This window comes from Rattus norvegicus, chromosome 10 (genome assembly GCF_036323735.1).
Source record: "Rattus norvegicus strain BN/NHsdMcwi chromosome 10, GRCr8, whole genome shotgun sequence".
Lineage (NCBI taxonomy): Eukaryota > Metazoa > Chordata > Mammalia > Rodentia > Muridae > Rattus > Rattus norvegicus.
The window spans coordinates 45,792,055-45,806,234 of record NC_086028.1 but is presented as its reverse complement, the minus strand read 5'-3'; the positions used below and the strand labels follow the sequence as shown (position 1 = coordinate 45,806,234).

The 14,180-nt window shown below is 52.1% G+C and overlaps 1 protein-coding gene across 1 annotated transcript in view; it reads right to left on the bottom strand.

The window, feature by feature from the left end:
• The window catches only part of Myo15a (myosin XVA), a 58,567-nt gene that overhangs the window by 29,239 nt on the left and 15,148 nt on the right, over positions 1 to 14,180 (bottom strand). The window contains exons 12-30 of the mRNA NM_001427826.1: positions 11,377 to 11,490; positions 10,793 to 10,851; positions 10,577 to 10,700; positions 9,821 to 9,916; positions 9,380 to 9,511; positions 8,951 to 9,076; positions 8,300 to 8,377; positions 7,513 to 7,661; positions 7,351 to 7,396; positions 7,072 to 7,196; positions 5,987 to 6,104; positions 5,620 to 5,795; positions 5,127 to 5,211; positions 4,560 to 4,613; positions 4,383 to 4,464; positions 4,181 to 4,311; positions 3,688 to 3,783; positions 2,542 to 2,777; positions 36 to 199 (exon numbers count right to left, since the gene is read on the bottom strand). Coding sequence (NP_001414755.1) covers positions 36 to 199; positions 2,542 to 2,777; positions 3,688 to 3,783; positions 4,181 to 4,311; positions 4,383 to 4,464; positions 4,560 to 4,613; positions 5,127 to 5,211; positions 5,620 to 5,795; positions 5,987 to 6,104; positions 7,072 to 7,196; positions 7,351 to 7,396; positions 7,513 to 7,661; positions 8,300 to 8,377; positions 8,951 to 9,076; positions 9,380 to 9,511; positions 9,821 to 9,916; positions 10,577 to 10,700; positions 10,793 to 10,851; positions 11,377 to 11,490 — 2,191 coding nt within the window. The remainder of the gene's footprint in view (positions 1 to 35; positions 200 to 2,541; positions 2,778 to 3,687; positions 3,784 to 4,180; positions 4,312 to 4,382; positions 4,465 to 4,559; positions 4,614 to 5,126; positions 5,212 to 5,619; positions 5,796 to 5,986; positions 6,105 to 7,071; positions 7,197 to 7,350; positions 7,397 to 7,512; positions 7,662 to 8,299; positions 8,378 to 8,950; positions 9,077 to 9,379; positions 9,512 to 9,820; positions 9,917 to 10,576; positions 10,701 to 10,792; positions 10,852 to 11,376; positions 11,491 to 14,180) is intronic.

Below are 14,180 nucleotides of genomic sequence, written 5' to 3'. Positions count from 1 at the left end.
AGAAAAGAAGCGGCCTGAGAGATGAGCCTACGTACCATTGAAGCAGCTCACATCTAGAGCCATACTGGCCTTCTCCTGAATGGCAGTCCACTCCAGCTGAGTTGGGGGAAAGGTCCGGGCAGCCCCTGAGCCCATAGCCTGCAGGAGGCGATGCTGGCACACAGCCTGGAAGCCATTCTGTCCATAATCAGATACAAACCTGGGGGAAGAATAGGGAGTTGAAGCCTGCTGGAGGCTCAGGCTAGTCCTTAGCTCTAAGGTGAAGTGGAACAGCCTCAGGTTAACCCACAAAGGGGCTATGTTATAGAGTACCCTAAAGGTCTTTCATAGCCTAGATCACTGAGGCTGGGATCAAAAAGGAAATTCCAGGTATAAAACTACCTTTTATTCACCTGAAGTAATAGTGGTCTCAGAGGCTTACTTCCTCAGTGTGCTAACCTAGGCCTGGAAACTTCTAGTCTCTGTACAATCTTATCTAGGCTTAGAATGTTTTTAGCCTCTGAAATTTACTGCTGAATAAGCTCACCCTTTCTTGTTCTTTCTGAACTCTGGCTGGCTGGTTCAACTCAACAGTATTGACTCAAACTCCTCTCCAAGCTGACTGACTTAAACTGGCTTCTCTAAGCTTTTCTCGAATTGCTCTGCTTGGCCTCATACTAACTCTAACAATCTATTCTAACCTAGCTTCTGCTCATTCTCTGGCTTGTTCTGTCTTTATCTGTGTCTAGCTTGTTCTCTCTTTAACCTTTTACAACTTTCCTGGTAAAACTGCGCGCTCTCTCTGTCTCTCTCTGTCTCTCTCTCTGTCTCTCTCTCTGTCTGTCTCTGTCTGTCTCTGTCTCTCTCTATCGCACTCTCTTTCTTTCTGTCTCTCTCTCTGTGTGTGTGTGTGTGTGTGTGTGTGTGTGTGTTGCTCTCTCTTAACTAGCTTTTCTTTCCTTTCCTCTCTGTTCTCATGAGATTGGGAATACCTATTCTGTCAAATCTTACTCTGAGTCGTCACTTTGTCTGCCACTCAATTAGACATCACTTTCAGACATGGCTGTTTTCTTCTACAAACTAACTTTACCTTCACTGTTTGGGCCTAAAGGTGTGTACTAAGGGTGTATCTGTATTCCAGCCAGAGAGATTACAAGCGTGTGCTAAGGCTGAGCCGCACCACACTTAGAAACAGTTTCTTCAGTAAATAATACTACCTTGGGGTTCACATTGTGATCAAATAAATATCCCACAACACCCAGGTTAGCCCGGAAGTATCCAGTCTAGCACAGAAACGGAAGGACAGTGTAGAATGTTCAGATGGGGTGTGTGACTAAGCGTGGACTTAGAAACTGGACTCTGGAAGGTTTTGCCCCCATCCCTTCACTCCCTGGCCTCCTAACTTCCATCTGTGTAAGAGATGGCTGTGAGGGTGCAACTCAGCTCAGGGTCAGTGAGTTGTTCACACCAACAGGTCCTCCTCATGCCCTTACCCATTCTGCCCTGAGAGGAACTGGGGTCTTGCTTTCAAGAAGGCCCCGCAAAGGCAGGCAGTCAGGCCCTACCCTGCTGTTGGAGTCACCACAGCCACAGTACTGGCTGAGGAATGCCCACCTTTTGTGTGCTGGCCTGGAGAGGTTCCTCACAGTCTAGTGTTCATTGGTAACGGGTGGGTCCTGTTAACGCCACCCACCCCCACCCCCCGCTTTCAACAGAGAAAAGACAGGTACTGGCCCTGGACCATGTGATGGGCTAGTGCACTGTCTCACAGCCCCTTCACCTGGCCAGCAGTAGGGACAGATTGTCACCATGATAATGCCCACATGGCACTTGCCAGATGCTTGTCTGTGTTCTGCATACTGAAAATGTACTGAGGGGCTGGAGAAATGGCTTGGTGGTTTAAGAGCACCAGTTGCTTTTCCATAGGTCCTGAGTTCAGTTCCCAGCAACCACATGGTAGTTTTTTTTTTGTTGTTTATTTTTTTTCCTTTTCTTTTTCTCGGAGCTGGGGACCAAACCCAGGGCCTTGCGCTTGCTAGGCAAGCGCTCTACCACTGAGCTAAATCCCCAACCCCTCACACGGTAGTTTAAAACAGTCTATAATGAGTTCTGTTGACTTCTTCTGGCCCGCAGGTTTACATGCAGATAGAGCACTCATATACAATAAATAAATAAATCTTTAAAAAAATGTACTGTTCAGTAGTTGCTGTCACCACCCTCATTTTACAGGAGATGAAGTCAAGGCCTGGAGAGGTTAAGTAAGTTACCTGAAGTCATAGAGTTCAGCTTGGGACTTAAATCCCAGCTGTGTTCCTAACTCCTGTCTGTTCTTCAGTTCTCCGCACTCCGGTTTTGCCCCACCCTGGGTTCTGTAGGTCTCCATCCATTCTGGCCTAACTCCTCCCACTGAGGTAAAGCTCCCTCCGCAACCCTTTGGCTCTGGGTTCAGTTAACTGTCTGCCATCCATGCAGGTCTTCTGGCAACCCAAAAACACCCACTGGCCTGACCTCTGAACTCCAAGCTCCTGTCCAGCCACCTATTGCCCCCTGGGTTGCACTCACTTGAGGAGGAACTTGTCAAGGTGGGAGGAAGGTGCGAAGCCGCTTAGGCAGGCAGCCAGCAGGAGCCAGCCACGCTTGGCGTTGTAGGCATTGGGATTGCGCCACACCTGGTTGGCCAGCTGGGCCAGGATCTCATCCCTCAGAGCCGGCTCCACCAGCCCCTGGTGCACAATGTAGTTCCCCAAGATCATCTCCTGGGTGCCATGCAGGTGGGGGTCTCCCATGAAACGCAGGATCTAGGGCACAGGACAGACTCTCGTGAGCTTCTTCTGCCCACCCTCCCACATGCTCTCTTGTCATGCTCTCCCGCCTGCTAAAAAGGTCCCCCATACTTCAGTAGTCACTGTCCCTCCACTAGTCAGTGTCACAAGGATCCAAAGCACACACTGGCTTCCTCTCCTGCCCAGGGATCTCCTGTGGCCTGCATTCACTGCCAGCACCCTTTCGTACCCCTCGGCTTCCACAGGTTCCACTTCATCCAGAGGGTTCTCTATCTAGCATTCAGATCTGACCACGTCACTCCGAGGAAGCATCTCACAGCCCCCACCTCCACCCCAGCTCTCTGCTGAAATGGAACCTGGAGGCCTGAAATCTACACCTCAGCGGCCACTCCCCACGCTCCACCCCTGTTTCTCTGGTCCTGCTCCTACTAAGATGCTGCTTTTCCTAATAGGTAATTTCTCCTCATCTCCAATGCCTCCTCCTCCAGGCTGCCTTTGTGGCTTGCCTAGCTATACCTGTAACTTCATTTGGGTTCCCAGCCTCTGAACTTCCCTCTGTATATGTTGGTGGTCCTGGGTCAGAACAGGGACTGTTCCCCTCTGCCGGAGTAAGGGGGGGGAGATCCTTAGGAGGTGCCAGAGAGCCTCTGAGGCAGCAATGCCAGGAGGATAACCTGGGGAAAAGGCTCTCAGAAGGAGGGCCAGATCTTTATGCTGACATAAGCTTCTGTTCCCAAGAAGAGGCGTGGGACTCAGGAGTTGGGCTTGAAGACCAAGGGGGATGTCCAGGGTCTAATGGGAAAGCTTGTATCCTAAGATAGTAGCTTGAAAACCTCCTATCATGTAAGGCTATGCACTCAATGCCTGTGGCCTGGTATTATGGTAGGGCTGTGCCCTTGAATCCAGACTAGGGCAGATCCCGTACTAGCTTAAAGACACTTATGGCTTCTGCATGGTGCTCCACAAGCATCTGTGTGAGAGGCATCTTCAGGGGCACCGTCAGCATCCCAAAGGAAGGTTCCTGGGGACACAAGGAGGGCATGGGGGGTAATACTGGGGACAACAGACATATCTGGGTTGGAGAAGAGTATGGGAGACCATGGCGTGGGCTTCCCACTCCAGTACCTAGATAAAGAACCTAGGGTCTGGTGAAGGGAAACTATGGTCCATTGAGCAACTAGGAGAGGCAGAGCAATCCTGCCGGGCCCGTTTCCATGGACAGGACACAGAGGGGAGTTCTGTGCCACCCCCTAGTCAGGTCTTGACTATCCAGGCTGGTTGGTGTACTACAGCCAGAGTCTAAGAGAGTCTCATGACTGTTAGGGCCCTAGGGCTTCCAATAGGGTCATGTCCACCCCATAAGAGCTGTGGCAGGGTCTGAGTGTCTGTGCCCATGTCAGGTGCTGTGTCGCCCTTACCTTGAAGTGGCATCGGATGAACTTGGCCATGGGGTAGTTGTTGATGTCAAGGGGGAGTGTGACACAGGGTTCAGCCTGGAGCCTAGGAGCCCGGACAATGGCCACTTGGGGCACACTGGATGGCTTGAGGCCTGGAGACAGGGCAAGCATGTAGTGACTGCCGTCTTCTCCCAGCCCTCCCCTGCTGTTAGAGATGACGCACCTGCTGCTGCTTGCAAGAGCCCAGCCACCTCAGCAGGCACCTCCAGGTGTCTCACCGGGACCACTTCACGCTTGCTCAGCTCCTGAAGGGATGGTCAAGGGGTGAAGGGACAGCTGCCACACATCACCTGCTGGTCTCCCTCCCTGTCCCCTGCTGTGACTCAGACCCTGCACCCACCTCCTGCTCACGCAGCCATGCCTCCTGTGCCCGGCGCCTCCGCTCTGCCCTCAGCTGCAGGAGAGCAAATGGTCAGGGCACAGGTAGCCTGAGCAGGCGCGAGCAGTAGGGAAGGGCCTGTGGCCCGGAGGCTCCCGGTGGCACTGATAGGACTGAGGTAGTGATAAGGAAGAGAGGCAAAGGTGTAGCCAGAGATGGGAGGAGGTGCCAAGTGGCGTGGCGCATCGGCAGGACTCTGGGAAACCCTGCATGTCTTCTGAGCTTTGGAAATGACATTTAGCACTGGCAGCTGTTCTATGTGACAGAGGCCCAAGACTACCAGTGAGCTAAGCATCAGACCATACTAAAGAGACTCAAGTCACCCAGTGCTAGCCATGTCTGCAGCTCTCTATGACCCCAGTGCTGGCTACATCACTCCATACAGCATCTCCTTCTACCCTTCTCTATGCCTCAAGGAACAGGCCAGGAAACAGGCCTCAGGGGAGCCACAGCCACCCAGCTCAGGCGGAGGGCACGGCAGGGACTGGTAATTGAGGTAAGTGTGCCCCGACCCGGGCAGGCCTGTACCTTGAGGTAGCGGCGGCGGTTCACGTAGGTGTGCACCAGGGAACGGAACTTCAGCAGACTCTGCCTCATCTGCTGGTAGCGTTGTCTGAGGAGTCAAACGTGAGGCCACGGGGTGACAGAAAGTCAGAGATATCTCCGATACTGATCCTATTTCACCCTGGGACCCTCCCTCTCAAAGGAAAACAAGTTCAATGTGGGACAGAGACGTAGCCCAATACACAGAAAATCTAGTGACCAGGGCCTGGGTTGCTCTCACAATGGTCGTTTGCTACCCATCTCATCATGTGTTAGTCCCTGGGCCTGGTGTGTGGGTGACAGGAATATCCTCTCGGCTGGACCCACAGTCAGAGGACAGTGACTTGGAGAATCAGTCATCCTTCCTGTGGAAGTTTCTGTCAGCTTGCATGCCTCCAGAGACAGGGAGCTCGCTGCTTGAGCCTAGGTTCCTCCAAGCCTGAAGGACTCCAGAGACTTCCCCTTCCGTGGGCCTCACCTGGCCAGAAAACCACGGGCTCTGCTCTGCAGTAGGATGATCTTCTGCCGCAAGGAGCGGAAGCGTCTCTGGGTGAAAAAGCCTCTCAGGTAGCGCTGCAGGGTGAGGGCGGCTCGGTTCAGGACTCGCTCCCTCATGCTCTCCAGTAGCTGATGCAGGTGCTCCTTGAGGAAGAGCTGGAGGTGGAAGGCAGCAGTGGATACCCCTACTGAGGAGCCCACAAGAACCGAGCAGCGAAAGCTAGGGTACAGGTATATCAGACACGGGGTAGGAGGCCTCTGAGCAGAGCTGAGGTGGATTAACATCCTAAGCTGAGACATCTGGGTACCCCTCAGATATCCCTGAACGTGGGGTCTTGAGGACTCACCTTGCTAACTCCAACACGGTACATGTCTGGAGTGACCGTGCATAGCCGACTCAGCAATGACACACACATGTCCCCATCTGCTGGCACGTTGAGCTTGAGGGCCACCAGGCACCGGTACCTGGGGGACCAAACTCAGCCTGAGGGCCTGATGTTATCCCATCCCCATGACTGGGAGGTGTGGTCCAATGGGTGGCTTGCTCACAACACTCCTCAAAACTAGTTCAAGGCATCAAAGCTGTAACCCACTGTTTCGGCAGAACAAGACCCTTTGCTGACATCTGCTGGAACTTGTCCTAATAACTATCAAAATCAACCTAGAGGAATCCAATACAGATGGAGATTACGAAAGAAAGGTTCCTGTCACCAAGCCTCCCATCCTGAGTTTACTCTCTGATGACTCATGTTTTCCACAGGATGGAAAGAGAGTACTGACTCTGAAAAGTTGTCCTGTAACCTCCACCACACACACACGGTGACATGTGTGAGCCACCACCCAGTAAGAGAAGACATGTAGTAGTAGTAGTAGCAGCAGCAGCAGGGGCAGTAGGAAGAAGAAGAGAAGAAAAGGAGGAGGTGGGGAGGAAGAGGAGGAAGAGGAGGAGGAAGAGGAGGTGGGGAGGAGGAGGGAGAGGAGGAGGAGGGAGAGGAGGAGGAAGAGGAGGTGGGGAGGAGGAGGGAGAGGAGGAGGAGGGAGAGGAAGAGGAGGAGGAGGTGGGGAGGAGGAGGAGGAGGAGGAAGAGGAAGAAGAAGAAGAAGAAGAAGAAGAAGAAGAAGAAGAAGAAGAAGAGGAAGAGGAAGAGGAAGAGGAAGAGGAAGAAGAGGAAGAGGAAGAGGAAGAGGAAGAGGAAGAAGAAGAAGAAGAAGAAGAAGAAGAAGAAGAAGAAGAAGAAGAAGAAGAAGAAGAAGAGGAAGAAGAAGAAGAAGAAGAAGAAGAAGAAAGAACAGATATATTTCCCATGTTGAACCTAACATGTTTTGTATAGTGTACAGCCTGAACAACATTGCACGACAGACCCTATGTTGCTTAGGCTGCGGACCTGGAGGGGAGTCTGTGCAGTTAGGAACCACCCAGTGGAAGGAAGTACCTGTCGATAAACACCTGGAACGGTAGCCGTACTGGAAAGCCTTCTTTGCGGATGCGCACAGTCTCCAGAACCCCTGAATAGCGTAACTGTGCCATCATCACATCCGGCTCAAAGAGACCGGGTTCCTAGAAGAACGCCCAGAGATGACATCTGCACACCACCCACTCTATCTCAGGGGCAAGGAGTCCCTGCAGTGGGCAGGTAGGGGGCCAGAGAGGCCAAGCCACTTGTCCAATGTCACATGTCACAGGGATTTGGCTTTCCTGGGGGGGGCCTCACCTTCTTATGGTTGGGTTTTAGGCACCGCACGAACAAGGGGTTACACCTGGGCAGAGGCAGGAGAAGCTGTGTGAGGTCTCAGAGAAAGAGAGTGGGTACTCGACCCCTGAGGGCCACAGGGTAAAGGTGACACTGGATACTCTGCCCTCCCACCTGACCCACCTCTCCATCTTTTCCACCAGGTCCAGGAGGGACTGCTGGAACTTGGCCGCCACCGTGTGAGCCTTGTAGAGGCGGGTAATGGAGCTGCTCTTGCCCAGGCGTGGAGGGGCAGTCTGTGCAGCATGGCTGGAGAAGAGATGTGCTACCACCTGCAGGGGGCAGGGTATTGGAAGCCAGTGACAGACAGGGAAAGGGTCAAGGCCTGGACTGAACGGTTCTGAGAAACAACTTGACTCTAGCTATCCTACCATCCCGGCCTGCATCTGGGCTCAATACCTCCCAGGGGACCCAGCCCCCTGCAAGGCCGCTTTTCCCTCTATTCTGGGAAATGCACAGCTCTTGCTGTTAACCTGTCCCCGGTCAGGAAAGGGACAGCCCACAGGGGAGGGGAAGCAACTATCTTTATGACATAGGCTCCCCTGCTGGTGTGCAATGGGGCTGGCCCTCCAAGCAACCCAAATTTGGCCTCTATGCACTCCCCAGAGTGTCAGGCTTCGGATGTAAATGAAGAATTGAGAACTGAGTCTTGGTGGTGTGCTGTCTCACGCTGTGAGGCAGGTTGGGAGGGTCTCAGGAGGGGCTGAGGCGGGGCCCATGACAGGTGGGTTGGCAGGTGGCTGAGAAGGGGTGAGTTAAAGAGCAAGACAGGGTTAGGGGTTTCCCTTTTCCTGGCCTGAGAAGAGCCAGAGATAGAGCTTGGCTTGATCAAGTAAGGGGCAGCAGGCACTGCCAGGAATGTGGGCAGGGACCATGGGCTTGCGGCAGGTTCGAGACCAGGCAGACTTACCCTTGTGCGGCTGTGCACAAACAAGTCCAGGACGTCTTGGCGCACTTGGTCATGGTTCTTGTCCAGGAACTTGTGCACCTGAAAAGGAGACTGGTGGGTCTATGGCTGGTCCCACTCACCCACACCTGTCCACAGCCAGGATGTGGCAAGGACAAGTTCCCAATCCTCCAAGGTCCTTCATCTTCTACCAGACTTCTGTCTGCTTTCTGTCCAAGGAGGGAATGGGCTCTCTCCCCAGACCTGGCCTCTCCCCATCCACTCCACCCTGCTCACTTTTTCAGAAGCGGCACTATCAGACTGGGCCTCACTTCCTTCTACCCATTCTGCAGATGAGGAAAATAAGGCCCAAGTGGAGGCAGAAGTTTGAAATCCTATGTCGTGACTTGGATAAGAGTGACCACATGACACGGTTACTAGTAACTGACACTGTCAAATCTACCCTAAGTCTCACATCTACCCCAGAAGATTGACATTATTAGTCCCTTTTTTTTTTCAGATGAGGAAACAGGCTCACAGAACTTATTTCCCAAGGCCACACAGATGAGGAGCTACAGGTCCAGAACTGGAATCATGGTGAGGCCCACACTGTGGTTCTGTCTCCGGCCTGCAGGGCACAGCACCTGAGGCAGTGCTAGCTGTCTCCGCCCTCACCTGGTAGGTGACCTTGCCTGCGTAGTGCTTGATGGTAAACTCCGGCAGTGGCATCTTAGGCTTACAGTAGAGTGGGTTGGCGCCGTGGTGGTAGTGGCACTTCTGCAGGAATGTGTGGTCCGTGGCCTGTAGAGGGGGGAGGCAGCGGGGCCTGAGCACCTGTTTCTGGTCCAGTGCCAAATTCTTCAGCCCTGATGGTTCTGCTCCCCCAAAAAGTACTGGAGAAAAATGGCTCAGTCCTGAGAGGCTTAGTCATGGAAGAGAAACCCACAGCTGTGGCTGAATCAGCCAATTTCCTGTCGCCTATCTTAACATCGTAACCTGCGTTTAAGTCAAGAGTATGACCCAGGCCACCCCATCTGGAACTTCCATCCTCAGTCACTCCAGGTGACTGGAGAGGACTCAGACCACAGAAGCATCTGGGCTTACCTGTGGAAAGCAGCACTGGTCATCTAGGATGCGCAGGATGCCGTAGGGCTTCAGGGAGATGAGGTTGATGCAGGGCTGGTTGTCGGCAAAGGCAATCTCTCTCCAGTCCATCTGCTCTCGGATGTACTCCTCCTGTGGATAGTGTGGGTTCAGCCACCTCCACCCAGGCTGGCCTATCTCTGTGTCCTGTCTTCTGTTACAGGGAGCCAGTATCCTAGCAGGGTGGCATGGACCCTCTGGGCCTCCCTTCCTGACTCCCTGAGTCAGCAGAGCCTTAGAAAGGTCCTGTGAGGCCTCCTTTCTAGGCCCAGTCGCCCAACACTTTCCCTCCCTGTTCCTGCTTATAATACTGTCTTCTCCGTGTCTCCTGACACCCTTTGTGTCCTCAGCGAGGCTCTTGTCCAGCAAGGATGGACAAGCAGAAGTGTGGAGGCTGCATACCTGTTCCTCCTGGAAGACGATCTTGTTGAACAGGTACTGAAGGTTCTCGTTGGCATAGTTGATGCACAGTTGCTCAAAGCTGTTGAAGCTCAGGTCCTGCCAGGCAGATGGAGGCTAGGTCTGGTTCCTCCTCGGTCAGCAACCCATCTGTCCTCACTATGGGCACTGTGTACCTTCTCTGGGTCCAAGCCCAGGCCCCTCCCTGCATTTCATGGCTGCAGTTTCAAAAAGCTGGACTCTGACCCCAGAGATCATACGGCCTTCTGCACACCAGATGGGGGCCATAGAAGAGCTCACAGCTTGGGCCACCAGGTCTTCTGCCTGGGTTCCAGTCCTGGCTTTGCCACTTTCTGGCTGTTTGTAAAATGGGGACCCTGGGAACACCTCCCTTGCATGGCTTCTGGATGAAGTGGCTTTATAAACAACAGTGCCTTTTAAGTGTCCGCTATAGTCAGGGAATTTTACCCAGCCTTTCCCCATTATCCTCACTGAATACAGCAGTCTTCCCACAATAACAGGATCCTCGAAAGAGGCACTCCCATGCCTCTGACCGCCACAGATACTGCTCCTTCACCTACGAATGTTTCTTTCTTCCAAAAAGTTGCCTCTGACCCCTGACCAGCTGAGGTAAGCTTGACGGCTCCCCAGTGCTACATGTCAGAGCTGTGGTCACATAAACCTGTCACACTGTCCCCAACCAGCCTCACTGGACAGCTTCCCAAGAGCAAGGCCCAGTCTGGTCCCACTCAGCCCTACCTCGAAGCCATATATGTCCAGGATGGCGATGGACAACGTGTCTTGTTTTGGGGACACCAGAGCGTTGACCCTGGTGATGAGCCAGCCAAATAGCAATGCATACAAGACCTTGGCGATGGCGTCCCTGGAGCAGAGGCCATGTTAGGCTGAGGGTGAGTGGGCTCAGGGCAGAGGTGCTGTGAGTTTGGGAATCACGATGGAAGGGCACAGTCTTACCTGGCATCTACGGCACTCTCCACGGTTAGGGGTGTGAAGATCTTCTCTCGAATTGTCTCCTGGGAAGAACATGACCCCTGAGAGAGAGCTGACTAGCCAATGCCTCAGGAAGCCTCTGGAGGCTGGGGCTTTAGCAGCATGGGAGAGGGACACTGGAGATATGGGGTAACTGGTCTCAAGCTCATTGCTGGCCAAGTCAGGACAGAATGTTTTCTCTGCACCTGGCCATTCAATCAGGGGAGACAGTTGCCGGTGTAATTGGGGAGACAGGCATAAAGAGATAGCTCTAAGGCCTGCAAGAGTGCCTTAGAAAAAGCAGCCAGGATTACAGAAGGCTTTCTGGAGGTGACCATGTCGTGCATGCCTGTGTCCACCCCCCTCTCCCCTCAGATACACACACTCCAGCCACACCAGCAGGAGTAAGAGAATAAGGTAATCAAGGCTGAGAAAAGCCCCCACAGAGGCCTGAAGTGAGGCTCCACCTCTCCAGATTTTACTGGGAGGTGACCTATAAGGTGGGGAAAAGGGGCACTGTGGCCCTGGAGGAATAGGCCCTTGTCAGGATGCAGGGCCCTCAGACTCACAGTCACTTTGAAGGTGATAGCCTTCTGCAGGCCCTCAGGAGAGACCTGAAGCAGCTCTGCCACAGCCTGGATCTCCCGGGCACTCACCACCGAGGCCACCTCCTGGGCATCAGTCTGTGCAAAACACCAGGGCCGAAAGCCTGAGCTAAACCACTGGGCTGAGTTTAGAGTTCTCATAAAAGCAGAAACAAGCTAGAACATCAGAGAAAGACAGGAGAAGAAGTGAAGGGTGCTCTCTGGGGTAAAAGAAACAGTACAGACATTAAAGCAGCCTGGTGTGAGGGTGTGGCTCAGGAGTACAGCATTTACCTAGCATGTGTGGGGTCCTAGGATCCATCCTCAACACCAAAATAAATATGCAAAACAAAACAGACAGGCTACAGATAGAGTGTGCCTACAGATGCATGATGCCCATTACTTCTAATGGGCATCTGGAATTGGGTTGGGGAGGTGGTTTGGTGCGTGTGTGAGGACCTGAGGTCAGATCCCAGCACAGTAAAAGCCAGGCATGGTAGTGCTTATCTGTAATCCCCACACTGAAGGGACAGATCAGTTCCAAAACTAAGGTGGTGAGCAATAGAAGAAGATCCCTAGCCTCCATCACAGAGAGAGAGAAGTGGGAGAGGGAGGGGAGGGGATAGGGAGGGGGAGGGGAGAGAGGGAAGGGGAGGGAGAGAGGAAGAGTGAGAGGGAGGGGGAGAGGGAGAGGGAGAGGGAGAGGGAGAAAGATGTTCCACAGTTAAGAGAATGCCCTGCTCTTCTAGAGGACCTCAGTTTGGCTCCCTGCACACCAGGCAGCTCACAACCATCTCTACCTGAGTGACACAACAACCTCTTTTGGGGTCCTCGTCAAGCACCTGCACACATGGTACACACACATACACACAGACATAAAGTGTAAAGACAGACTTCTCAGCACCAGCCGGCTATAGAGGCATATGCCTACAGTACCAGAACTTGGAAGGCTGAAGCAGGAGAGCTGCAAGACCTTATTTCAAAGAAAACAAAACAACCAAGAAGACAAACCAACAACAGCAATGTGCTAAAGTCTAGAATCAGGCACAAATATATCTTGGTAATTGTATACACGATAAGTACCTGGTTTTTAAATCAAGATAAGGACAACTGCATAAACATCTTCTGTCAATTGGATCTATATCTCTTTTTCTTTTTTCTTTTTTTTTTTTTTTCGGAGCTGGGGCCCGAACCCAGGGCCTTGCGCTTGCTAGGCAAGCGCTCTACCACTGAGCTAAATCCCCAACCCTGGATCTATATCTCAATTCTTACTACAATGGAGTATTATTTTAAGATTTATTTTATTTTCAATAAAATAAATGTGTTTGTTTGTTTGTTTTGAGACAGGGTTTCTCTGTGTAGCCTTCACTGTCCTGGAGCTCACTCTGTAGACCAGGATGACCTCATACTCAGACATTCATGCACCTCTCCCTCTCAAGTGCTGGGACTAAAAGGCATAGACCACTACTACCCACCACTGCCTGACCTTAAAGAAGGTTTTTTAAAAAAACAAAAACAAAAAACTGCTCTCTTCCATCCAAGCGAGATGCCCAAAGGAAAGAAGACCAAGGGGAAGAAAGTGGCCCTGGTCCCTGCTGTCATTAAGAAACAGGAGGCCAAAAAGGTGGTCAGTCCTTTGTTTGAGAAAAGGCCCAAGAACTTCGGCATTGGGCAGGACATCCAGCCCAAAAGAGATCTCACGTGCTTCGTCGAATGGCCCCGCTACATCAGGCTGCAGCGGCTCAAGGTACCTCCTGCCATCAACCAGTTCACCCAGGCCCTGGACAGGCAAACAGCGACTCAAGCTGCTTAAGCTCACCCACAAGTACAGTCCAGAGACAAAGCAGGAGAAGAAGCAAAGGCTGCTGGCCCATGCTGAGAAAAAAAGGTGCAGGCAAAGGGGACTTCCCAACTAAGAGACCACCTGTCCTCCGAGCAGGGGTCAATACAGTCACCATCTTGGTGGAGAACAAGAAGGCTCAGCTGGTGGTGATTGCTCATGATATAGACCCAATTGAGCTGGTGGTTTTCTGCCTGCCCTTTGTCGAAAGATGGGGGGTGCCCTGCTACATCATCAAGGGAAAGGCCAGGCTAGGGTGCCTGGTCCACAGGGAGACAGGCATCACTGTTGCCTTCACACAGGTTAACTTGGAAGACAAGGGTACCCTGGCTAAGCTGGTGGAAGCTATTAGGACCAATCATAATGACAGATATGATGAGATCTGCCGCCACTGGGGAGGCAACATCCTGGGTCCTAAGTCTGTGGCTCCCATTGCCAAGTTGGAAAAGGCAAAGGCTAAAGAATTCGCCACTAAACTGGGTTAAATGCACACAAGTTTTCTGTATATAAATATAATTACAAAATTATCTTCCAAAAAACCAACTATTTATGTGTTGTGTTCTTATATGTGGATATACACAACATGACATGCATGGAGGTCAGAGGACAACTCTCAGGAGTTACTTCTCTCCTTCCTCCATGCGGGCCCCAAAGTGCTTTTACCCACTGAGCACCTTGCCAATCCTTACTATTTTTTTTTTTTTTGAGACAGAGACTCATGAAATCTGTAGTGGTTTGAATAGGTGTAGTTCCCATAGATTTATGTGTCTGAATGCTCGGCCATAGGGAGTGGCACTGTTAGGAGCTGTGGCCTTATTGGAGTAGGTATGGCCTTGTTAGAGGAAGTGTGTCACTGTCGGGGCAAGGCTTCCAGATCTTTTTTCTTCTTCTTTTTTTAATTGGATATTTTCTTTACTTACATTTTAAATGTTATCTCCTTTCCCGATTT